At 44.5% G+C, this 27,417-nt stretch overlaps 1 protein-coding gene across 1 annotated transcript in view; it reads right to left on the bottom strand.

The window, feature by feature from the left end:
* The window catches only part of FBRSL1 (fibrosin like 1), a 498,161-nt gene that overhangs the window by 74,982 nt on the left and 395,762 nt on the right, over window positions 1–27,417 (bottom strand). Inside the window, exon 6 of the mRNA XM_033075794.1 lies at window positions 20,743–20,796. Within this exon, the coding sequence (XP_032931685.1) occupies window positions 20,743–20,796 (54 nt within the window). The remainder of the gene's footprint in view (window positions 1–20,742; window positions 20,797–27,417) is intronic.

Genomic DNA, 27,417 nt, shown 5'->3' with positions numbered 1-27,417 from the left:
TCTACCTGGGCTACAGCCAGGAGATCTAGTCTTTATAACAGGGAAGTAATTAATAAAGAAATACAGCTCTATCAAAGCACTCGTTGTTCACCTCCACTAGTACAAACATATACATGATCTCAGCCAGTGCTTATCTGTTTTCCAAAGTAATTTTCACACAATGGAAAGAAAAGCATGGTAAAATAGAAAAAATCCTAAGCTATCCTTTCCCAGTCTAAGGGAGTGAGCCATATCTGACTTGTCTGAGTTCATATCTAGGTGGCCTCCAAACCAGAGCAGCTTCTGAGATGACAGGTAAGAATTTAGACACTTTTGATTCTGAGACAGGGAAAATGATCCCATTAAAGGTGTCATGGTGTGATACCTTCTACCTGTCCTTGGCAGATGGAAGCCAGAGTGCTGTGTTCCAAAAGCAGCAGTGGCTCACACCATGACCATGGGTTATGGTGTCAAACATGAGTTAAGTGACCTATGACTGAACATGCTGCCTACTTCATTCTCTTGCCTAGGTATGGGGTTTGAAAAGCACTATAATCAAAATCACTTTATCTTCCCCACTTCTAAATTTCAAACTGACACTCTGGAGACTGTTCAACAATGCATGGCTGAAGCCTCAAGACTCTCTGCTGTCTCCAGAGGCAAACCTCTTGCACAACTCTGGCAGCAGAAAAATGACTCAACTTGCAGACTCTGGGGACTATGGGGTTGAAGAAATGACAAACCATGCATGAAAACACTGTGATTGCTCTTTGCACCTTTTAAAGCAGGGAGAGATCACAGAACAAAAACTGAAAAGCCAACAAGAGACTAAACTGAAGAGTGCAGGACAAAGAAAGTACCACAGCTACTAAACAGGTACCAGCACTCCTGCACCTGGCCTGGAGACAAGGTTATATATCCAGCTCAAATAAGATCACATTTTTAATCAAAGAGATTTTGAACTATCTTAAGGCATAGATGAAAATATGAGGCACGACTCAAAGATCTCCAAATACTCTTTGAAACAAAGATTTTGCTCTCTAGATTAATGTTAGGGAGCTGATATCTTTGTTGTACCATCTTGCCAAAACATAAAAGCCATACAAAACTGCAGGTGGGAGAAAGCCATCTTCATCCTGTGTTGGGTAGGTTGCCAGGAATGATGCCCCACAATAACCACATCTAAAACATGTTTCAAGAGGCAGTGGTGGAAAGCAGAGCATGAGAGAGCAAAAGGGGTATGTCAAGTTGATGTAGAGGAAAAAACTGGTGTTATCAGATTCAGTGGTTGGGATTATTTCACACTGTACACAGAGAGAGGCTTGTGAGTTCAGATTAAACACAAACCCAAGGAAGTGAACTTTCAATATGGGGTCTTGCATTGGAGGGAGCAATGCAAGTGAGCACAGGTGACCAAGAGAAGTGCATTCAACCCTTCCCTGGTGTCTGAGCCACAGCTTTGGAGGGAATGCCAGCAAATGCATGGGAATAATGTGTTGTGCTGCCAGCATGGCTGCAGCTCTGCTCTCTTCAGCCATGCAAACCACAGAGTGCTGCAGGGACCTTCCTCACTACACAAACCCAATGCATGAAAACATGGGCGGGAAAAAGGGGTCTCACGAGACAGGAGGGGCAAAGTTCTCCTGCTGTTATGCCTTGGGTGGGCAGTGAATCCAGTGCTGTGCACCAGAATGAAATGAAGCCAGACTAGTGAGAAACAAGGAGCACACAAGGGAGCACTGCTGCTGAGATATCCAAGAGACTGGGCAAGGTTTAAAGCTCACAGATTAGAGCACAGTACAACGTGACAGAGTCGGCCAGGTACTCCAGTGCAGCAGTGACTCAAACCCTGACATTTTGACTTTGAAATTCCTGTTCAAATATGAGTTTCTCTACAGCTACTAAAGCAATGAAAAAATTTCGTAGACACGTTTCAAAAAACCCTGATCTGCAGCACAGAATCCTTTTTTCCCACCATGTTTGTACAGAACCTAGTGTGGTGAAATCCTGGTCTGCCACTCAGGCTTCCAGGTACAACTAGAACACAGAGAGTAATAAAAACACCCACCCTTGAAATAACAATCTTGAAAAAAAACATTGCCCTTGGTACTGCAGATATCCCTGTAATAATCTCCACCATAAATTGAAAATGTTACCATTGCACCAGGAAGTGCTGGAAATATTTAGTGCTACTGTTATCAACTTGGATTTAGTTTCATTAGCAGTCCAGACATGTGGTAATGAAGAACCCATTCAATTCTCTGTCTCTGCTAGTGGTACACTTCATGGGCTCATGGAAAGCACACGTAAACCCGTTATCTCTGACGGGAATGGACACATGTGTGCATGTCCCAGATTTGCAAATTGCATTGCAGCGAATGCAGCCTTCATGTCACTCAACTGCACAGCTTAGAATTTTACATTTTAATTTTTTTGATGTCTGGGGAGATTAAAATGAGAACTGGCAGCATGTGCAAGGGATACTGCACTTTGAATGCCTTATCTATAGTGATTCAGGCTTCCCGGAGCTCCAGATGAAGCAGGTTTTTCACGATGGAAGAAACCACATTACATTGCTCCCTAGGAAGTGAAACAAAACAATAAAGGACGGTTAATCTCTTCTCTAATTCTGCTCTGTGGGACAACTCCTTCAGCAAGCAGCGCCTGGCTGTATCTACCTGGGAGGGGGTCATTTTACTTCGGCTTCCTCTTCTGCTTCCCTCTGTCCCTGGGAGCGCTCTGTCTCCCTGCTGCATCTTTCAATGGCTTTATCAGAGCTTGCACCAACTCAAGCGTGAGAAGTAGCTCTGGGCCCAGCAGGGAGAGGTGGGGGAGTGTGTCTGTGTGTGCCGGGGGGGTGGGGGGAGAGAGAGGGGAAGACGAGGGAGGAAATGTTATTCTGTCCTTTGTCTTTTCAACAATTTCTTTTTAATGCAACTTGCAGAGCAGCATATAATTAGGGGTCTTGCAGAGCAGGTTTAAACTCAGGAGTAACCCTTCTAACGACCTCGGGAAGGGATAATCAGGTGCGCGGCTGTGGGGCGCAGCACGGCTCCCCACCCGCCGCGCCGCTCGGCCTCGTAATTAGAAGCCTCCACACTCCGCTGCATAAAGGCAGATTGCAAGGACAGCGTGAAGCCCTTGTTTGAAGCTGGGGGCACAAAGATTGCAGTGCCTCTGATGGATGGAGACAAAGACTCCGATACTGGAACGCTTCCAGCAGCCTCCGAATACTCGCTGCGTTTCTGATGGACATTTTCAGGATTTCTTAGAGCGGCAAGGTTTATTCTCCCGCTCTCCCCCACAACCCCCTCGCCTCAGAATTCCTCCACAGCTCCCTAAGCCAGAGATGTGGATGTGCACATGTCTCCAGAGATGCTTCCATGGTTGTATTATGAGAAAAATGCATTGTCCCCTTTCCTCCATCTGTTTTTGTAGTTCTCGTTCCTGACTGGAAGAAACAGGGTGACACTTTAAAAACGCCCATAAATGGGGCTCCATCTGACTCCCCCCAGAAACTCCCAAGCTAGAATGGTGTTTTAGCTAAGTTCACACTGATTTGAAACTGTGGTAGCAAGTACTATGTTTAAATTGTAGCTGATGTTAGTGTAATTCCCCTCAACACTTTAGCATGAATTAAAAAAAAAAAATCCCTTTCTTAAAATCACAGCTGATCACAACTTGCTTTCTCTATTTACATAACTTTAGGCACTAAATGAAAATTGACACTGCAGTGTATCCTAGCTCCAGGAAGGAAAGAGGAGGAGTAAAAAGGATGGAAGGCAGGACCTTTGGGTGAGAAGGTAAGAGAGCGAGGGGAGTGTCAGTTTGTGTCATGTACCCTGTTATAAAACTCACTGACTTCTATTTACCCCAATTTCACCACCTTTTTGCATCTTCTGAGCTGCTGCCATGGCTTGTTTGTGGGTTCCTCTGCACCTGACCCTCCCCAGCAATGCTGCAGCCACAGCAAAGGGACAAAACCAAACAGCTCAGGCAACTTGAACACAGCACAGCAACAGACTGGCAAAAGCAGCAGAGCCAAAAGTGCTTGAATAATAAAACTGAGGAAAAAAACAAACAGTAGAGCCACTCAGAAACTGTGAATTGCCAGACAAGCTCCCTTGGAAAGAGCATAAGAGGCAGGTTCAGGGAAGAGCAATATCCATAAGGCAACACAGTGCCAGTGGTTTTTTCCCCTCTATTTATAATGACAAGTCAAGAGGGGCTGGAATAGAACAAAACCTGGAAGATTTTCATAGGAAAAATCAGGACACTGTGCCAAGGATGGCTGCCCTGAACTCAAGTTATCCATGAACTCACATTTGTAGGCACTTAAAACCTAGCAAGATCATTAACGAGCTAATAAGAACCACCAGCAAAAGGAACACAACCTGGATTCACTAATGTGTTTCATTCTGCACGAGGAAAGGGCAAAGGCATCCAGACACTGAGTTGCTGCAGCTAAAAAAAACCTAACAAAAGATGCTGTGATGCACACTACTACCCTACCTTTTCCATACCAGTACAAATGCTGCTACATCAAAGTGGTCTCCATCCTGTTACCAGCCTGTCTTGTGCTCTCCCCACTGTACAAAAAGCACAGTAATTTCAAGTGCTACAGCATCCTTCAGAAAAACGGACTGGAACAAACACTGTACAGCTCAGCTTGAGAATTTCCTTTGTCCCTCTGCACAGACCCATTGAACCACTGAGCTCCATGACCAGCACACTGCTCTTTGGAAATCAGCAGCTTCAAGGGAGCAAGGCAACCTTAGAGTGTGGGATCTGCAAGGACATCTCTTGAGTTGTCACTATTTCTCATTCACCAGGGTTTGAGGAGATACACTAGGGGTAGTCACAGTCTGGCAGTTCATGCCAACCTTGAACTCTGTAGTGGTTTTGCTTGGTTGGCAGCATACAGGGGCAAACCTGTTTATGCCTTCCCTCTGAAATGATCTTACAAGCTTCAGATCCACTTTTATGCTGGTTGATCACGTATTTCAGCAAAGAGGAGCATGGTTTCATCACAAGGCAGATCTGCTCTACTTTTTCGCAGCAAGACGTAGTCACCTGAAAAATCTTTTCACCAGATCTTCTTAGGGGACTGATGATGAATACAAATTTGGGAAACTACAAAGAGGTGAGTTGTAGAGAGCTTCTGAATGTTTACAAGCTGATCCAGATCTGTGGCATTCAGAAACTACATAAAACCACCTTCACTTCTTTCAACTTCCCATGCAACACACTTGCTACAAACAGTTTGCATAAACTAATTCACAGATCTTAAATTTATTTAAGAAAGCACCTCTGCCAGCACCTTTCTTCTTCACACTCCCTGCAGGTGTTCCCAAGAGGACATGCAGTAAATCCCATCAGAGCAGGGGGTGAGCCCAGCCTGGCCATGGAGCGTGCAGCCCTTTCAGCACGGTCAGAAGAAAGCTCCTGCCCATGGTGGAGGGGCAGCAATCCTTCTCTGCCAAGCCCTGCCTTGTGGTCTCCCAGCCCTCAAAGAGCAGTGCCAACCCATGTGCCTGTGCTGCCAGCAGTGAAGCCATGCAGACAGAGCTGGCACGGCTCCACTGACCTTGGAGACGCGGCTCCTCGGCAATGTACGCGATCAGACAAGGAGAACAAAAGGGAACAAGAGATTCCAGAGGGCTCCTCTGCCTCTGAGTCTTGTTACTGTTGACTCCTTTACTGTGATTAACTCCTTGACATCCTCCTCCGTGACAAGTGGGGGAGGACAGACTGAATTTGGTGATTAATTTATCAGTGAATTGCCTCCTTCCCTTTCAAACCTCGCCCCCACTGATGATCTTTGTGATTTAGCACTACCTCATGAGAGGGTTTACAGCCTGATACAGGTTTGGCAGTTGTCACAAAACTCTGTTTGGGACATTGTATGTTCCTTCATCAGACCTGATGGTAATAGAGTTTGCAAGCTTCAGCCCACCCCACAAGCTCTGTACGAGGAAAAGAAATCCTCTCCTCCTCAACCTCTTGCTCAAATGACAGTAATTAGGAAATCTCATCACTCTAGACCTGGAGAGAGAGGGGATGTTCACGGTAATTGGAGACATTACATGAAGCCACACTGTGCTTATAAAAAAAAGAAGAGTAAAACCACACACAGAAGAAACCAGCCCCCTTCCCCCACCTGAATAAACTGCCTTTTTTCAGGCACATAGTGTGCATTTTAATACTGGAGACTACTGGAAGGACTCCTGCAGCCCGATTAAGTGCAATGCAGAGTAAAAAAATAGGAAGGAGGGGGAAGACCCTTGGAAAGGCAATCGAAGTGAAAAATCTATCAACAGCATGGGGGCTCCAGTGCAGCCAGGAGTCCTGTTCTGAACACGCTCCGACTTCCCAGTCGTTTGCTCTGCCGGACACTCCGGGGACCCCAGCACAGCAAACTACAATTTCTAGTAAATATATCCCAGGGACACAATTAGTTTTTCAGCTGGGGGCATGATAAATTGGTCATGCATAATTCAAGGCCGGCACAGGCTGAGTATAAACTGCTCGGTGGCAGCTTCCAGCTCCCTGACAGGAGAATGCAAATGTGCTGCTGGCTGCACCTCCCTGCCTGCTCCCTGCCCAAAGACCTCTCCAGCCCTTCCTCCTCTGCATCTCTGGGTGATTTTCATTTCTCAGCGATGTATCCATCACTGTCCCATGGCCTTTTGGGACCCAGTGCGCATTGTTATCACAACAAATACCACTCTCCGCTCGATCTACTCTGTTTTTTCCATATGCAGACACAAGAGAATGGTTTTGGCAGAGAAAGAGGCCGAGGGACTGTGTGGTCTATTGTCAGCATTAGATGGCCTGGGGCAAGTAATTTCCAATCTGCTTCAGTGTTCCCATCCACACAATGGAGATAATTCCAGCCACGCAACTGCAGAGTTAGCAAGGCTCAGTTTGGAGTCTGATAAAGGTCTGAGAGGTGGCTGAGGATGTGCAGCCTGCCCAAACAACAGTGTCAAGTTCTCTGGCTTATTTAGTATCTAAATAAATACATCTGCCAGCTCAAAGCAGAAAAGAGCACTTGCTGCTTCATGGAAGCTGGTTTAGTGATACATGAAGTGAAAACTCAAAGGAAATTTTGGGAGGCCTTCAAAATGATGTCCTCAAGTTTCTCAGTGCATTCCAGTACACACTGGAATATTCTTCTAGAAAAATCATTACACATACCTTCTCAGATATAGCCATGTAACTGAAGGCTAACAGACACATTTCAGCAGCTGCTGAAACCACTTCTCTGGATCCATTGCCATTCCTGGCATTTTAAGTCCAGTTTGTGGAAATACTCTCAAAAAGGAGGGCTGAAATGGAACAGGGCATTAATAAAGAAAAATTTTGTTTAATTCTGGTGTGTATCTGCAGATACAAAAGCCCTTTAATTTCATGGTCAGTTCCACATCCCAAATAGGTGAGTTTGATTTGCCTAACAGTGAAAATAATCCAGGTCTATCCATTTATTTTCAGGTAAATACTCTGGGATTTTTTCTGAGCATGACTCTCTTGCATAGAGCTGGGTTTCCTTGAATGAGACAAAATAAAATCCAAGCAGATACAGAGGGTACAAATCTAGGGAGCACAGATATTAACCATGGTTAAGACTGAACATCCCCATCAACTTCAATCACACAATTCTGCCAAAACTCAAAGTAACCCTATTACTGAATCTAGAAAAAATCCCAAATAGCAACAGTAAGGATACTTTTTTTTCCAATTTAATTTTAAACAAGGATTTCTTATCCAAGGAGTCAGGATCCTTTTGGCAAGACCACCACAGAGGAAATCTCAATGCTCAGTTCACTGCAACCTGCTTTGGAAGGGCCAATGTCCCCTGTCATCCTCTTTAACAGATGCTCTCCGAGCTCTTGTGACCAAGGACATGCCACCTTCTGACATCCTTTGTGGAGAAGGTAAGAAGTTGAATGTAACTAAACATTTCACTCAGTTTTTCTCTTCCTAACTAAACTGGTGTCAGTTTAGCTGTGTGCACACACAATTACCTGAAAAACTGTTACAAAAGTAAGTAGGCCAGACTAAATTTCATTTTGGACTAGATTAACTAAATCGTGTTCAGAAATAAATCACATGTTTATGAACTTGCAGAGTATGGTTCAGCAAGTCTGTCTTGTGTGGACACCTTCACCCCAGAAAGAGATTCTTCAATGACAAACATCATGAGGTGAATTACAGGGATGAGGGTGATGATGCCCCTGAGGCTGGCATTTGCAGGACTGAATCTGAAGACCAGATTTTGGACCCAGAAGGTTTTTTAGTCACAAAGAATATGAAGCTCTGACAGTTTCTGATGTTTGCCAGACTTTTGAGGAGCTGGTGAGTGCAACAGCAACAATTTCACCAACAATTCATGCCAAACTAAATTCTGGGCTGGAGCATAAGCCATTACAGAGCAGGAGCTGAGGGTGAACTGGAGGATCAAATCACTCATTCTTGGTAAGAATAACACTTCCTCCAAGACACCAAGCCACTTCCTTTCCCAATTAAACAAAAAAATATACAAACCTTTTGAAATTTAAATAGTGTTTCAAAGGTCAGCTCTGTTCACATCAGCCCACAGGGATTACATAAAAAAAACTCCACTATGAACAAAATTTTTTTACTTAGTGAAAACAGCAGGGACAAAATAGTGCTAATGAGGATTATTCTTTTTATGCACATTGGTAGGCTATTTATCTTCACACATGAAAGTCTTCTCCATTAAGACAAAATTTCCTGGCACAAATGGCACACTAATTGTTGTCCCAGCTATAAGGGCTGTCCACTGCACAGCAACTCATTGAAACATAGAATGGTTTGGGTTGGAAGGGACTCAAAAGCCCATTTAGTTCCATTTGCCATGGGCAGGGACGTGTTCCACTAGACCACATTGTCCAAAGCCCCATCCAGCCTGGCCTTGAAGACCTCATTCCACCTGTGGAAAAAACTTGTGCTCTCAGCTGGGCAAGGTCAAAAGGGGAGCAAAGAGGAAGCTTTGAGATGCCAGAGCAGCACAACACTCCTCTGGGATAACCCCTGCAGAAGACTGTCCATAAATACGGTGATGTGTGGAGAAGCAACGCCTGTGTAGTCACCATCGTGCAGACAGAATTCTGCACTTCATTTACACAGCTCATATCTGCAACACACAGTAAGCAGAGCCTCCCAGGCACTGACAAGGCTAGAAAATTAAAACTGCAGTTTGGTCCGAAATACTGAAAAGCCCTTGGTAGTTTCATGGAGCCAAAAGCCTCTGAGAGAGGCTGAACCAGCAATTCCTTCCTGAGCTTCCACTGGAAAAAGATTGAAGAACATTACATATAATAAACCCATATGCTTTGTTTTGCTTGCTTTTTGTTTTGCCTTTTAAGAAACTTCCCCTCCAGAATATTAAAAGTAACAAATTTTAAATTTTTTTTTAACAAACACTAACCTCAGATCATTAGCCAACCTGGCAACAGACCAGAGAAAATTTATAGCCGACGTGCAACATCAGCTTTCATCCAGAAATGCTAATTTCAGTAAAATGAATAGTGTGTGGGCTTTTCATACTGCTTTGCATTTGGCTCCTCACAGCCCTGTTTAAAGCCTGGGAACCGGCCATATAGTTAAACTGCACAGATGTTCAACAATCTGTACTTGTGTTAATTACCCTAATGTGAGCAGAAACTCAACAGATCCCTGCTAATGAAGGAGAAAGTTTTCCAGTGTGACTACCGTATGTTTCATTGTCACTGTATTACCAAGCTTCTCCCCCTCCTTCCCCTGCCCCCCCAGCTCCCATTCTCTGCAGCTCCTTTGCATTCACATCACCCTCCTACCTCAGCATGCATGAATTGGACCAACTAATGACTGTGTATTCGCAACATGGCAGACACCATTAGGCTGATCGGAGGTGCGGCTGCTGAATTTTAACAGGCAATTTTAAACAAGGTAAGAAAAACAGATTCATCACGCTCCCCATCCTCTCATCCCCACCCATCTGCCATTCTTCTGCCCTTGCCACAGCTCAGAAACACTCGCAAAGTGCAAACACACTTCCCCCTCCATAAAGCAATGCAAATAGATGTTGCTGGGCAATTACTGGGGCTGGGAGCCCAGAGCTGGGTGCATCCGGGAGGCCAGGCTGAGGAGGAAGGCTGCAGGGTGGGCTGGGTGGGCTGAGCCTGGCGCCTGCTCCCGTCACCGAGCGAGAGCTGCTGGGTTTCACTGCAAGGAGGATGCTCAGCTGCACGCAGGAGGTGAGACAGGCTTCCAAGGGGCACGGTGGGCAGGGCAAGGCAACGCTCAAGTGATCAGTGCTGCCAGCAGCAATGAGCCAGTGCTGCTGTACAACTTAACCCAGCATTAAAACACACTCGACCTCCGAAGAACTGCCTTTCCCACTGAGGATCTCACTTTCTCTTCCAGCGTCTGTCTGCTCTTCGCTCCCTGCTGCCAATCATCACCTCCAACCACTTTTCTCAAAGCAATCTGCTCAGCAAGCAGCAGGCAAAGGGGGCTGGGGAAGGGCAACTGACTCACCCCAGTGAGCCCCAGGTGACCTCTGAATGATGCCAGCCCTGGCCTGAGCCAGAGTTCACATCTCCCAGGTGCCACCACTTCACAGCCAGACCGTCTGCACCAGCAAATTGTATTACAATGACCCTCATGGGAACAAATGTACTCGCCGTGCTTGACTTGACTGGCAGACTCCCACCACAGAGGAAGGGGGAGGCAGTCAACTTTACTCATTTATTAGATCCACCCTGCTAGGTCAGGCTCTTTGTTGTTCACAGAGCCAACAACTGCAAACTCAGAGATGGGGCAGCAGCTGCCATCCAGAGATGTCAGCATGCTTCACCCTCACCATTCCACCCTCTGCTGAGGACTGGGCACTTGCTGCCAGCTCCACACCCGACAAAGCTCGAGCTCCCTCTCAGAAACCTTGTTCTTCGTGAATTGAGGAGAGATGGACAAGAAACATCACACAGAAAGGTGGGGAGGGGATCCAGCATAACCCAGAAAGAGTAGAAAATTATTCAGAGAGCACTTGGCTCTTTTCTCCTACCTCTTCATCATTAGCACTGGAAGCAACACAGCTGTCTAATGGCAACTTCAGACACCCATGGGCCAGCAAAGCCACATTTTCCACACTTAAATAACACTGAGCTGATTTAATTACTGCACTTAATGGTAACAAAAGATGTCTCAATTTAATCTTCAAATGGCCCTCCAAGATCAAAACACAGCTGGCTGGATAACAAGATGGCCTAGGCCAGCAAACAAGTAGGTCCAATTTGTTCAAGAGCCGCATCCACTCCTGGGTATGAAAGGCCAAGGAACACTTGTGCGTCGAACGAATCAAAGGAAGCAGCGCTCCCATCGCCCCCTCCCTCCCTGCCCGACTTTTGTTACAGACAGGAAAAATAAAAAGGCAGCTGATTCACGGATAAAGAAATGCAACATGATAAAAGAAAAAATGATGATGTTTGGGAGGGAAAGAAAAGGACAACGAACCAAGATTTAACAGGTTTTGCTTTTATAATCCTTCAAAATGATTAGGAATGAATGAATCAGATTAAAATCACATGGAGATAAAGGAAGGTCTCTAACTCTTTTGTTTTTCTTTCCACTGGACAGAAGGAGATGGCTCATTAAGGAAAGCCCTCAAGACACAGCTACAGTGAGGAACAACCAAGTTCTTTTTTGGGCAAGTAAAGTAGAGAAAAATTAACCTATACTTCTAATGTTCTCTAATTGTCCATACTGGGCTGTGATTGTTACTTTTTGCAAACTATTCTAAGAAATGTCCCTCTCTTGAGCAGCTTCCACACATACTCCTGCTGACAACATGGCCAGGCCTCTCCTGGCACCCTCAAGAAATTTTCAAGCTTTTGTGCGTTCCATTACAGCTAGAGATGGAACAGTTACAGCCAATCTTTCTGCCACTACAACATTTCTGTGATCCTGAGTGGCAGGGAAGTCTAAATAAGCTCTCATGACATACCTGGGATGTAGCTTTCCAACTCTTCCTTCCAGCTACTGAGAGCAACACGAGTGACACACAGTTCACATTTCTGACCTTATTTTACTAGCATTAATTAAAAACAAGTTTGCTATAAACCAGGTTGTTGAGCTTTGTGGGGTTACTCTGGATGAACAACATCTGGGGATATTGTTGCTGAAAGCTTAGAAAGTTTTCTCTAGTGATTTTTCCTTAACTTTTTCTCTTGATGGAGAACTAGGATGAGGCAACTAAAGTGTGCCTGGATCGTGTTTCTGGGGAATATGGTTTCATTGGGTTTTGGTTTTCATTGAATACAGAGCTTATTCCATCAACAGCCCACATGATGTCATTGGCCACTGCACCATGAATGTGGAAGACTGGGGACATGGGGAATTTCCCTCCAACTCCGGTAATTCCCTCCTCCTCTCCCTGGACTGGGACATGACAAAGGTAATGTCCATGTTCACAACAATCAGAGCCAGACAAACCACTGGGTTGCTCAAACACCTGGCAGGGATGAGACATGTGATCAGTCACTGAAGTGGAGGGGATGGGAGAGGTCCTGTGGCTCTGTCTCCACGTCAACAGGGCTAAATCTAAGTTCAAGTGGGTTTTAAAGGGCCCTGGTTATCTGAATCTGCATGCAAATTTCAGACTAATTCCCTCATTATTTATTTAAGTACCTTTCTTTCCCAGTGACTTTGACCCTGGATAGACCTGTATTTTCAAAACCCCATTATTTTGCAATAAACTGCTGAAGAAATACTCATTGCTTCAATTTACAGCCTCCCTACAGATTTGTGCTCAAGTTCAGGGACTCAACCTTCATACTTCAAACTAGCTGGGTTCAGACATCTGAATGGCAAGTACGAATAAAATTTCTCATCTCTCTGCCCAATTGGTTTCATTTAAGCACGACTGAACCTCATCTTAAAGCCACTTTCCCAATCAGTTTAAGTTCTAGATCAGTAATGAGAGATCTCAAGGAGGCACTGGCTGCTGAAGCTCGAGCAAGTGCATGTTTCCAGTTTGCATGTTTGTTTAAGTAAGTGACAAAGATGGAGGGACCAAAAGCAATTCCCTTAACTAGAATTCACAAGTGCAACCAAGTAGAAAATCTCCCGCCTGCCTGTGAGGAGGGAGTCAGGCTTTCTCAAAGGCTGAAAGGCGGCTCTGCTCAATGCCCGGCAGTGCGCACAAAGCGCCAAGTGTGGAATCCTGACCCCGCTGAAGTCAGCGGCAAAATTCCCATAGATTTCCTCAGGGCCAGGATGTTCAAACCTGTTCAGACAATTCATAAACCACCATTTCAAGGGCACACCTTTGCATGAGATTCCCAAGGGCCTTTTGAGTTTTGACTTAAATGCCTGGATTATTTTTACAATTCCAGTTATGGGTTCTTTGTTCGCAGGGAGTTAAGCAATACAAAGAACATAGTGAGAGAACAATGAAGGTATTACCATGCATGATTTGTCTTAAAAAAAATTCTTTTTCTTTTCATGAAGTTATAGATCCAATTTCAGTCTTTATTATCACTTTGCCATGTGAGAAAGTGGTTCTTAATTTTAATAAAGGAAGGGAGCTTCATATTTCAACAAGAGCTCAAATGCTTCCTGCAATACAGGAGGTGGAAAGCTCTTTTGCTAACAGCTACCGCAGGCCAGATTTAGGGAGGGAAAGGGAAATAATCTGCCCACACTGAGTAAATAAACCCTGTCTAGGACATACCTAGCAGTGGGCAGTAGCCCAAAGACATCTTGTCTGATGAGATCATTTCTGCCCCCTCCATTTTAAGGGAAATTAAGAGCTTGCTCTGCCAAGCACATATTAACATTTCACTTATCACTAAACCCGGGGTCCAAGCAAGTACATATGCTACTGCAGTCTGTGGTGCACGACTGGACTGATAAAAATCTTTCCACCATGTTAACCCATCTGGAGAAAGAACCATATATGCAGTTTTCACTCAGATTACTAGATAATTATCTTCCTCAAATCTACTTTGCCCTTAGAAAGGAGTCTGCAGTTTATCTAAAGAGGTTCTCATCTAAAACTTAACTATATTCTATTTCATGTGAAGAATGACAAGTTCAACCCAATTCACAAATGCTTGTGTAGTTCACCTTTGAAAAAATGCAACCAGTGGCCCACCATTCCACTGCATGCTACTTATAGCAATTTTAAATCAGAAATGCTAGTTGGGTTTGGCCAGCCAAACCTTTCCAGTTTGAAACGTTCTATGGAAATTTCTTTTTTCCCAAACATGACCAACAGCCCTATTATTTTACAGCCTTTCCCATCAGACCCTGTTTACACTAGCACTGGAGCCATAATACCAAAATCTGTCTTTAAATATGGTCCTCACTGGTAAAAAGTAAATACAGCTTTGCAAAATTGGTTTTACATTTTGCTCCATCTCTGTTCTGGCAAAGGAAATGAAGCCAGTTGTAACCTCAGTACCAAGAATCTGGTTTAAACACAGCCCATGCTGGAAGTGAAATAAAAATTTGATGCAACATACATTACTTAGATGATCTGTGACCCAACTTGGGCTGTGACCAAAAGACCTGACTTGGGCTGCATGTTCATCCAGACAACAGGACTGTGGACAGTGCCAACATCTCATTTTCCACTCAAAAACCTCGAGATGCACAGCCAGGTGAGGGTCCTGCCCAGCAGGGTCACGCTGGAGAGGAGCACACAGCACGGGTGGGTGTGCTGGCCATGGGACATGCCACCTGGCTGCTTTACACACTGCCTCAGCGCTATGTGATGGGCAGCATGTTGGTTGTTGCTTGTGTTATTCATTGTTATTATTTCCACACTCTGAATCTCTGTACAAGGGGAAAAAAATAACCCTAGAAATTGAGAGATGTGTATGGAACACAGTCCTACTGAGAGAGGACTAACGAGAAAGTCAGCAAGACACCTTCAAGCAAATTTCAAGACAGAGCCAGAGAAAAAAGGAGAAAAAGCAACAGCAACTAGCATTTTTATCTTCCAACTCGCTTGCATACAACTCCCAGCAAAGGGATTTAGCTGTGATAAAAAAGGTTGCAAGATTCCGAAGTGAGATAGGGTGGTTTTACGATTCTTTTCGGGTAGCTGAGTACGAAATCCCTGCCCCTTTTTCTCCTGGGGCCATTCATCTTCCCCAGGTGATGGAAAGCCAATCTCCCGGCGGGTGGGCCTGCTCTCCCAGACCTTAATGCTTAATTGCCACAAATCAATTCCAACCTTGATGCTCAGGCTGCTGCTACCCCATCCTGTCCCTGTTTCCACCCCTTTCTCCTCACACTGATTGCAGCCCAGGATCCTCTCATGTTACTAAATCCATCTTTGGACACAGCACCCAGGAAAAGCAACGCTCCAGACACTGCTGGCTGTGGCCAGTGCTGTGAGCTGACCTTACACAAGAACAGCCTCAAAAAAAAAATTCAGCTCTGCGTCCCTGTGCACGTGTGCACACACACATGCCTTCTATTTTATTTTTTTTGTTCAACTGGAATTAATCAGGAATGATAAACACTGTTTGTTTCCTGAAAGCAGCAGTGGGGGGATGAAATATGCCTCTTAAGCTTATCAGCTTCAGCGCCACTGAAGAGAAAGCTGGCTTCTAAGCCCAGGGATAATGGGCTGTCCTTTCAGGAAGGTATCAGAGGTCTCAGGAGAGGGAGACAGCACAATGGTGTGACCTTCAGCTAATAAAGCCCACCCTAGAGTCCAAAGAAGCTTGGGGAATATTGACAAAAGTTCGTATTTACAACAGCCTGGACCCTTTCCAGATACCATTACCAGTCTAGAGAGCTGCAGCCTCTGTACATACACTCACACAGGCTTTTATTCTGCCTCCTTTCTTTCTTTGTTCCCATGCTGGCAAAAAAAAAAAAACTTAGTCAGAAATGGCAATTCTTCTGCTAACAAGGTTCTACCAGCATCCTTCTTAAAGGAGAGAGTTATTTAAAATTTCAGTTTCAACTTCAGCCCTACCCTCTACTTGAAGGAGACTCAAGGCCTCTTGCAAGGATTCTTGGTGCACCATCATGCTCATCAGGAAGAAAGCATATGTGTTTTTGTGGAAAATCTGCCGATTTATTTATAATTCTTTAAACAAAAAGGCAGCCAACATATTGTAAAATGAGAATGTTGTTGGGTTTTTCTTCAAATAGGCACTGGCAATCAATGCAGCCCGTCAGAAATACACACCCAGAGCATTTTCAGGCAGAAACTGATCCCCCCAGTCTGCGTTGTGGTTGGCAAAATGACGTTTAGCCCATAACTAGAGTGCACAGGCATGACTGCAATACAAATAACAATAATATTTTAAAAATTGTTCCTACAGAGAAAAAAGCCAATTTCAAAACATAAAAACTGTTTGAAGTTGGAGTTTCATTTTTCTGCCTCCCAAAATACTTCCAAAACAAATATATTAAAAAAAAGGTTTGGAGGAAATCTGTTTTCAAGGGTAATTTCACTGAAATCAATATTAAATCCCAAAACATTTAATGGAAATAACATCTTCAGTGACATAAGTATTTTGACCACACTTTCCAGTCTAGCTATATGCCAGTCTGCCATTTTTATTTATCTGCTCAATAATTCATCTTTGCCATCCTGAAACTAATCCTGTTGGGGATCAAAAGGGATCCAAAAACTGGAACAGGTTAGAACTTATCCTAATAACATTTTCTAAAAGATGCCTCTGTATCATGGTGGTCTCATTTACCATGGCAGTGTTTGACAGGCAGGAAGAAGGCTGAACAAACCTCAGTGGAGACCACACATTTCTCACTTTTGCAGTTTTTTTTTCCAGTGAAGAACACGCTTCCACCAAGTGCTAGAGTTACATCAGCTACACAGGCTCACAACCAGTTTTCCAATTTCCTAGAGTTTTGGCCCAAGCAGGCATTTTATCCTTTCTCCTTAATCCCATCCAACCATATTTGCTGTCAGGAGAGTTCAGGTGATTGATTGCAGCCTGTCTGAACCCAGAGTAGTCAAATTAGCTATTAATGTTGTGCTTTAATGTGCTCACACAAACAAGGTCATTGGTTGCATAGAGCCTAATAGAAGATGACACACACTGGGATTGCACAGCCCAGGGGACTGCAAACAGCAGGAAAAAGTCTGGTTTATGGCCACTACTTCAAAATCAAGCCTGATGCTACAGACATCCTATCTGTGCCCAGCAGTTCAGCTGGGATCCACTCACAGCACAAACCCAGGGGAGGAGAACTTGTCCTCCACCAGCTCAGACAGAGGTGCTATTGGCTCAACTGCAGCCACATTCTGATCCCTGTCAAGATTAACCATCCCTCCTCCTGGGCCCCAAACACTGCTCCAAACTACATTCATCCTCCCTCGTGAGATGAGCCAACAAAATCAACCAGCAGCAAGCAGCGCTGAATTCAGGAAGTGGTGTAACATAAACGAAGAAAAATACAAAGAGTTAATAGGGCCACCAAAAGATGAAGCCATGTACATCTTGAGAAAACACCACCTAATTCATGTGGAGGAATACTCCTCAGGACAAATTGGAAAAGTGAAAGGCAGTGGGTTCCTCCAGCAGGAACCTGCAGCCCAGTAGGGCAAAATACCCATTACCAGCCCACCTGAGGGCATGGGGACACAGACAAGACTGCTCAAACAAAGCAAAACACCATTTTCTATGAATAAGAGAAGGTGCTACACATGATAACATGAAACTCTTGGAGTCAGTTTCAATTTCTCTATGCACTATTTCAAGGATGAGAGGTGACGTCTTCTGGCTGCCACCAGGGCCCTCACTAAGAGCTTTTCACTGCCTAAACCTCTACACCAGCACTGTTTTATTAACAATAACAGTGAGATCCTATTGAGAAGCTCCAGAAACAACTCTGTCTGGTAGTAATTTTATACCTGTTTTCCATGGCAGAACCCCCTGGCTCTCAGGAAACCATGGGATATTAAGTGTATCCCAGAGAAACAGGCAGATCCAGGACACGTCTTCTGCTGCAGTGGATGGGCAACTGCTCTGAATTGCTGCCCTCTCTACTTCCAAACCACAGAGGCTCAGAAAATGCCTTGCTTTTAGGGTGCAGTTTTAATAACGAATATTGGAGTTATAAGGCTGAAAAAGCAGCTCCATTCTGAGAGCTGCAATAATCCCACCTGTGGCTGTTCCCAGCACGCTCTCCTGCACCCTGCCTTGGAGCACAAAAATGGGAAGCATAAATGGCCTGCTTGCAATGTTACATGGTGTGGCACAAGGCTCTGTCTTTCTTGAGGGACAAGGTGAAAGAAAGAAAAATCAGGGTTGAAGCTGCAAGAATTAAGCCTTAATATCAGCCGAGCTGGTGACTGGATCTCGGAGGTCTGTTTCCCTCTAAATTCCTCCTCGCTGCTCTGATGTGCTCACACTGAAAATTTTCCCCTGAGCAAGTGTCTGACTAAAATACAGCACACCCTTACCATAAAGCCCTTTGTTAAAACATCTTTGCCATAAAGCTGCAAAACCTTGGCTCCCAAGTACATTAAATCGTTATAAACCTGCCTTCGTTTTAACCGCGCAGTATTTCAAAACACAAAGCGCTTCTTCCGAGAGATAGCACTTTAATGAGGAGAGGGGTAAAATATATAAACCAAACCTCATTATAGCATAATTTCCAGGAGACAAGCATGCTGTTATAAAAGGAATCCATGGCAATAGCATTTCACATAGCTTGAAGATTTAATACTTTTAAAAAGCCACTGCTACTTTCAGCCTTTGGTGGTGTTTTGTTTTGAATGAACAGAAACAACCAAAATTATGGGTCCGTTGTCAGCTTTGTATTTTATATTCTGTAAATTGTTGCAAAAGGAGGATTCAACTCTAAGGCACGCTCACAAAATGTAACGGAGTCAGTAGGAGACTGACTACAAGTTACTGTGTATACTTTTTCCTTTAAACCTCTGCATTCTTCAAGTTTACTGCTTTAAACAGGATGATGCAGCATGGACGTGCTAAATTACCCGAACCAGATCCAATCCATACTGGATTGAAAGTACTTACAATGATACAGTTTGTTCATGTGTTAACAGTGAAGCCACAGAAACCCATCACACTAGAAGAAAAATCTGGAGTATTAACAGACAAATGAAAGTAATGGATATAACGCCGTTTAATACCACCTGTCAGATAAATCAGGGTAACTGGCACATCAAAGGGACTGCAATTAGTTTCCAAAAATGAGAATACTCATTTTTCTTTAAATATGAAACTTGATTGCTTTCTACAAAATGACAAGTGGATCAGCCTCCCCCAGCCAACAAGAAAAATGTTACTTGGGAAAACTGATCTTCCTAAGAACAAATTATCTATCAAAGGAGCCTTCTGAATTACACTGGTCTACAAGACTTTTAAACTTAATCTAATAAGAATTGCCATTATTGATTACAGTTCTTCCACATTAGTCTTCCAGTTGTAACTTCTGAAATGAAAGCTTAGCAATGATTAGGTATTTACTACAGTCAGTAGAGAAAAATAGTGAAAAAAAAGATGACCATGAAGGTCACCAAAGAGACAACATACCTCTTTTTTTTCTTTTCGTTTTTAGAGAAGGGAAATAAAACAAGCAGAAAACCCCAACCCCCCCAAATAACCCCATCCCAAACCAAACAACAAGCAAGGGGAGATGCACTTCATGGCAGCTTTGACTTAAAGCACATGTAACACTGATTGATGGATACTGAAAGCAGAGACACCTGCGGAAAATTAAACCCAACCAAGCACCAAAATCAGGACAGGTTTTTTATGTTTCTTGGTCCTACTTTAGAAAATTACGCAAGAAGGATCAGAATTTCAGGAAATGATCATTCTAGCTACTGTCACAGATCTGGGTCAACAGCAGGGTAAAAGTTGACCTGTAATTGATGCCTATAACCTGGTTAGGATAAGCATTTCCTCTTATCTCTCTGCTGCGGCTTACAACGAATGATATTCTGGACTGAAGGGTGCTTGTGCTCCCTGATTACCAGAGGGTTCAACACTTACTACATGGCTACAGTGATGGAGGCCACTTCTGACTGCAGCTCTCAGAGAGGGCACCTGAAGAGAACACAGCACACCGACCCTTTTCCTAAATACAGCATCCATGATCTTGCCATTGAAGTCCTGTTTCTGAGGTAGTTTTTAGAATTTTCATTTTTACTGATGTGACTCTTGTTTTCAGGTTCAGAGCAAAAGGATAACAGATTCCTCCTTCACTGTCATCACTCTCTTGTAAGTCACAAGAGATGTTTCCAGCTCTTACCAACTGTAGCATGGCAGAAGACAGCAGGCTGGACAAGTCTGAGGCAGCATGTCAGCACACAAATTTCAACAGGATGTCTGGTGTTAAGGTAACCCAGCCTAACACGTGCCTTCCCTTCGCTCAACTTTAATATTTTTCTGCTTGGCTGTGCAACTAAACCTCGAGGAAGAAGACAGCTGCAAGCAAATGCACATGCTACTTCTGTTTTACAATCTTCCCACTTCCTCCATTAACAGCTGAGGGTTTGGGGTGCTAGAAACAAGAAGACTTATCACAAATGTGCAATGAGAGCCTGAGCTAACAGGTTAGCTGACATGGAACTGTTAACAGTGAATTGGCTTGGAGACAGTGGGGGAAAAAAAAGGCGGGGGGAAAAAAAAAAGGAGACAGAGTGAGAAAGACAGAGACAGCAACCAATTCAGCTGCAAGAAATCAAGCCAAATCAGTCCCAAGTGCCCATGTTGGAGAGACTTGATCTCATACCTTGCTTGTTATCAAGGCACTCCTGATACGAGTCAGCTCCAGTTCCGTTGCGGTCTACAGACAAAACAAAAAGTTTCATTCATATCAAACATAAATATTAGAAACGTCTCAAATGGCAGCCCTGCTGGAGCAACACGTTAGGTGCAAACAGCGCTGCTTCTTTCGCTGGTTCGCTGACAGAACCTGTGAGTGGTTACAAACAAGGCACAACAGACTGACACCAACCCTCTGGGAGAAACTTCTTCTAGTCCTGGGCAGGAGGTGCTCCCAGCCCTGCCCATCTGTCTCCACACTGCTGATGGCAAAGGGGATTACAGCTCCAGCTGCTCTGGGCTCCTTAAGCACATGGAGGATGGAATACTTGGAGTTAAACCTCACATTGCACTGATCTCTGCAGGTCCTATGAAAGCACTGGTTTGAACCAGCAGAACTGGAATGGGCTTCTCTGGAGCTTGTGGTGCTGTGGTCCCTTTTGGGTTTTCAGTGTTTCATCACATTAAAGGCAAATGAAGATACAAGAACCTGCTTTCCAAATACTACTTTTCCATGGAAGCAATGTTACTGTAGTTACCACTGGGGTTGTGTGATTCAGCAGCAAAGGAGCTGGTCTGTGCCATGAAAATGGGGAGAAGCTGAGACTCTTGTAGACACAGGGAAGAAAACAGACAGCTCCCAAACACAAGTGTGGTCACACATGTGGCCTGTCACATCCAGCATGGACACCAACTAACAAAGCCCTTCATCTGCATTAGAGGTACAGTTAGATCTCATCACCAGTGTGTAAAAATGGCTTCACCTGCAGGTTAGCAGAATCAGGTTACAACGTGGTTTGGACCTCAAATGCAAACCAAAGAATTTTCCAGCACAGCTTCTGCTGCTGCTTTACAATTCAGTTCAACCACAAAAAATGCCTGGATGGTCCTTGAAAAAAACCATTTCTGTAAACTAATGTTCTTGCAGCAGGTTACATGCACCTTACACACCGTGTTACGTATGAGGACTAAAGCAATTGAGCCTATGAGGTGTTTGCACAACCTCAAAAAGTGAGGTTTTCTACATCATATCACAGAATGCACATGGTGCTAAAATCAGTCCTGTCTGTAACTACCAAACCATTGGATCAGGTCACCCATGGCACATGCCCCAGTGGCACTGGAGACAGCTCCTCTGCTGCAACAGATGCATGAGGAGACCACGATTAATGAAGGAGCCACGGCACTCGGCTGAGCTGGGTGGCCAGGCTATCCCACAGCACTATTTCAGTGTCACCACCCAGAGAACCAGCACAACAGCAATGTGTTTATTTCTTTCTAAAGATGCTGTTCAGGGCCAGAAGTTTATAAATATTGTTCACAACAGAAAAAGCTCTAAGGAGAGCCCTGCCACCCAGGCACCTGCAAACAACTGCATTTCTACACCTCCAACAAGTGACTGGTCCCTGACTATGAGGGCTTGCTGGCATTGCTCCCGGGTGACAGACACATTCCCACACCAGCTGCCCCTTTCATCTCTGCCCAGCCATCAACTGGTGATGGCTCCTTGAAGAGGAAGAGATCCAGATCCAAGTTAAAAGGCTTCACATTCAGCAATAGTATTTAATGAACAAAGCAGCAAAAATTGAAGTTGCCCCACTGTTTGTGTTGTGTAAATCGCAGATAATAGATCTCCCTAATCCTAATGAGGCCTTCCTATTAAAATCTTTATTAGCTTTCAGCTCTGCAGATTGCCCAAAGGCTCATCAGTTTCCCTATCTCTCAGTACCAAGATCTGCTTTAACTTTTACAAATAGCTCTAAGATATTTCTCAGCTTATCAGCATTGCCAAGCAGTCTGTCTTATCATTACTATTGCAGATAAAATAAATGAGCTCACGATGATATGAATAATGGCATTTTCTGTAGGCTGGTTTCCCATTACATTTTCAACAGATTGTAAACTTAAGCACAAAAGAGAGAAAAAATAAAAAAGAAGCCAGTATGTGTGTGTGTGGAGGGGAGAGTGGCTTTTTTATCCCCTTCCCATTTACCTTCAGTGCCTCAGAGCACAGGCTGCATTTTTAAGCTCACCTGATGAGAGCTAGTAATTAATTTTGAAAGGGAGCAGAAACACCTCAGCTCTGCTTTCTCTGAAGACCAAAAGCCCAGTTACTTCTGGGATGTTTTTTCAGCTGCATTTGTTGGAGAGAAGCAAGGGCTAAACCACGCTCTGCCTAATGAAGCCATCTTCATTAGTTTGCTCCTTTCCCTCGCAGCCTAGGAATACCAGTCAGATTGGGAATTGAAATCATGAAAAGCAACAGAACTGCGTTTGAATTAAAAGACTAAGCTACAAAGGTCTCCGACGGCTGCTCGGGGTTGATTAGCACGAGGCGCGTGTGGCACCATTGCGGCACAGAGCGAATTCCGCGGCGCACGTCCGCGGATAAAGGCGAAGCGTCCGCGGGAGACGGGGGAGCTGAAAGCCTCACACGTCTCTGCCTTTCCGTGACAGCGAGCAGGGAGGTCAGGCTCTGGCAACCATTTTCTGCCTGGTCCCTGCAGCAATCACTACAGGGTTAAACGCTTTTCCGCTCCCCCCCAAATTCCTCGCCCTGTCACTGTATCAAGGTTATCTATTATTGGCAGTGACAGGTGAAAATTAATCTCCTAATTATTTCTTGCTGCGTAATCTGCACTGAAGGAGTAACGTAAAAGGATTACAGTACACCCTCTACGGAAGGCTTTGCTAGAAAGCCAATCATCCAGGGAGATAGAGGGGATGTGGGAAAGAGATATTTATGACGGATTTCCAACCATTTTGAAGGCAGAATACACTGTAACTTTATAACCGACAGCTCTGGAGTGAGGATATTCTTGCAGGTATCTTAATAGCCTAAACACTTTTTATTGTTGATTCCTCCAGGAAAAAAAAACCCACTAAGATTTATATCCATTATTGTCCCTGATTCTCCTCTGGAATAGCAGTTACTGCAGGAACAGCATCCATGTACAGATGTTTTTTACCCCCCACAGAAACATTATGGAAAACAATGTACCCAGACTGGTTCAACTCAATATTAAAAATCCTGCAGTGACCTTCCACAACAATTTAACTGTAACACTTTTTCCACAAGAACATAAGCTAGACTGAGTACTTGCAAAAATAAAAGCACTTAAAAAAACCCCATTTTGTAAGCAAGCTAGAAATTATCTTTGGTAACAACACAAACAGACACCTTGAAATTCTGGCTTTGTGTAAACTCCAGCTCTCCTCTTACCACCCACCAGAAAAGAAGGTTTATTTTTTATAGTATTAAAAAACACACATTTATCTTTAACCCTTTCCATGCAGCCATAGAAGGTACAAATGGGTGTGTTCAAGAAACTATTTTTCTATGTCCATGTCAACCACATCATTCTAGTTGAAGTTTCCAAGAACAATCAATCACGGGTTGTGCTCAAAATTATATTAGCTACCTTGGGAGATGGTGTCACTACCTGTGCCTCTAAAATAGTTAATGCAGGGGTGCCTGTCTGTGAAGCCCTGCATGGCAGGCTGCAGCACAGGGCAGCAAGGAAAATCACCACTTGCAATCAAGTCCTGACACCAGCATCACACTTATCTTCCATTTCCTTCATGGCAACACAGTGCAGAAACATCACTAATTCCTTTCTGCAAACTCTCAGTGCTTAAATCTAGCACCACGTTCCTAATTTTTAGAAATTTTTAGTGACACGAGTGACAGTGCCCCGAGCTGGGGCAGGATCTCGGGGCTCAGGGCAGGTAAGTGACAGTGCCCCGAGCTGGGGCAGGATCTCGGGGCTTAGGACAGGTAAGTGACACGAGTGACAGTGCCCCGAGCTGGGGCAGGATCTCGGGGCTTAGGACAGGTAAGTGACACGAGTGACAGTGCCCTGAGCTGGGGCAGGATCTCGGGGCTCAGGACAGGTAAGCGACACGAGTGACAGTGCCCTGAGCTGGGGCAGGATCTCAGGACAGGTAAGTGACACGAGTGACAGTACCCTGAGCTGGGGCAGGATCTCAGGACAGGTAAGTGACACGAGTGACAGTACCCTGAGCTGGGGCAGGATCTCAGGACAGGTAAGTGACACGAGTGACAGTGCCCCGAGCTGGGGCAGGATCTCAGGACAGGTAAGTGACACGAGTGACAGTGCCCCGAGCTGGGGCAGGATCTCAGGACAGGTAAGTGACACGAGTGACAGTGCCCCGAGCTGGGGTAGGATCTCAGGACAGGTAAGTGACACGAGCGACAGTGCCCCGAGCTGGGGTAGGATCTCAGGACAGGTAAGTGACACGAGTGACAGTGCCCCGAGCTGGCGCAGCCCCCGCGGCCGGGGCGGTGCTGGGGGCGCACCCGGGCGCAGTGCGCGCCCGCAGCCACACGGTGGCGCACGCCGCGCTCCGAGCGCGCCCGGCCCGAGCGCTCCATCCCCGAACCCGAACCCCGAACCCCGCCCGGACCCGAACCCCAAATTCCCACCTGGGCCCGACCCCAGGCACCGTCAGGGGTCACTGCTCCCCCACAACCCCACTGGCAGAGGAAGGCATTAGCAGCTCCAGGGACAGAAGCCGGCCGAGCCATCTGAAACGCTGCTAAAATCACCAGCACTCGAGGTTTTAATGAGCGGCTCAAATTAGGCAAATTCCCCAGCAGTGACAGAGGTGTGAAGGTTGTTCACCTTTTCCTCTGTTGGTTTTAACACCTCTGGGCCAGGCTGTGGCTCCTGGACTCGGAGCATCGACAGTGCTGAAGGCAGCTGTGGAAATGGATTATTTACCTCCTTAAGGCAACTGCTACTGAAAGAGTAAGACTCTATTCAAGTAACTTTTAACAAGCGCTTGCTTCTCCATCTGAAAGACAACTCCTAAGTGATCCTTAGGATATCACAAGGACTCTGAAAATATGTGTCCAGCTTTCAAGTTTTACTGAATCCACACATCACCTACGTATGTTTCTATATATTTCATTTTCACCAGCACGAGGGTAAGGTAATTTGAGTTTACCCCATTAAGGCTAGCGATTTACTTCTCCTCAGGACCTATTTCAATAGATAAACAGAAATAATTTAACAAAGCCTAGAACAGAACATAAGCCCTTAATGGTTTTCCCTTGGTGTTAAGTAAATGAGGAAATTATTCACTGGCATCTCTCATTCTGCGGATGTTTCAATCTTACAGTTACCTAATCTCTTACACAGTAGTTATGAGAACAAAAGAAATGTGTATGGAGGCAAAGCACCCACCTACTAACACATCAGTACTACTTCTAACAAGCCTGTTTCCCAGTAATATGTTTTCCTGATGGAAATCTGAAGAACAAATTCCTATCCATAGGCATTTTCCCCAAATGCTCCATCATCAACCTCATTATGCGATACAGAAATTCTCCCAAGGGATATTATGTAATGGCAATCCCTCCTTCCTCCCCCTAAGGAGTATATTTCTCATTACATCTACTAGTAATTGATCAGTCTAGGAAATAATTTCTGGTAAAACCATATGTTTCTTTACCTAGTTTAGAATTTCCATCTTTATTCAGAAGGATAAAAAAAGACTTTCAGGAGACCCCAAAATTTCCATTTTGATGCATGATGACAATCTTTGCTCAAACATGCTATTAAACAAGGAGCAACACAATCTTATACCTGCCTGACCTCAGATCTTGCAAACTCATAAAGTCATTAAAACTAACCATCTTACACTTCCTACTCTGATGACACATATAATTTTATTTGAATGACTCTGTAATGGATTTAAAAAGACTTACTATTCCAATATATCCAGACACCACAAGCCCTAGCTATTGTGGGTCATTCAACACAAGGATACTGGAAGTCAAGGAATAAAAATGGGGGGAGGAAAAAAGAAAGAAAGAAAATATATTAAGGCAGAAAAATGACATACACATCTGTGCTTTCCAAAAGTACCACACAGCACAGACTGGTCAGCTGAAGAATGCAGTCCTTTTCACTGCCACTTCTGTGGCATATCACCACTAAACATCCTACCAGGTTTTACTTCAAAAAGCAACAACAGCAAACACTAACATTTATGCCCTTGCTCAAAGTCAACACTTCAAGATTGTACATTCTTGAACATTAGAGGAAAATAAGTATCAACTACTGCTAAATATCAGTGGTTTGTCACTGGAACTCGAGACATACTCCAAACCCTTTTTTAACTTCAAAATACCAGAGCTATGTGTGACACTGCTATTTGATTTAGCCAGCCCAGGCCACAAGGTCCAGCAGATGACTGCATGTCCCGATAGAATAACACTGGGATATATTTCACTCCTTCGTTTGCTTATGAGAACAGACTGCCCCTCTCAGATAAACAAGGCTTAAGGTTTCACTCAGAATAGCCCACCTTCCAAACAAAATAAAATTAAAAAAAAACCCCACTGTATACTACTGAAAACTTGGTATCCAGCTAAATAAAACACTGCTGGCCTTGTCTTACAGCATTAATCTCCACTGGAAAAGAAAATCAGGCATCTCAAGCTGGTGCCTTTTGGCTTTAGCACAGGGCAGTTTTAGGGAGCTGCTGTCAGCAGAGAAGAAAATTCTTGAAGAGAGCATTAGGAGCCTGCCACTTGTGGGAAGTTAATGCCGTGTGTATAATTCAAGCAGCTCACTCTTGTAAGTCTGTATGTGGGGAAAATCGGATTTATACA

The sequence above is a fragment of the Catharus ustulatus genome, chromosome 18 (genome assembly GCF_009819885.2).
Source record: "Catharus ustulatus isolate bCatUst1 chromosome 18, bCatUst1.pri.v2, whole genome shotgun sequence".
Classification (NCBI taxonomy): domain Eukaryota; kingdom Metazoa; phylum Chordata; class Aves; order Passeriformes; family Turdidae; genus Catharus; species Catharus ustulatus.
This window is presented reverse-complemented; position numbering and strand designations above follow the sequence as displayed.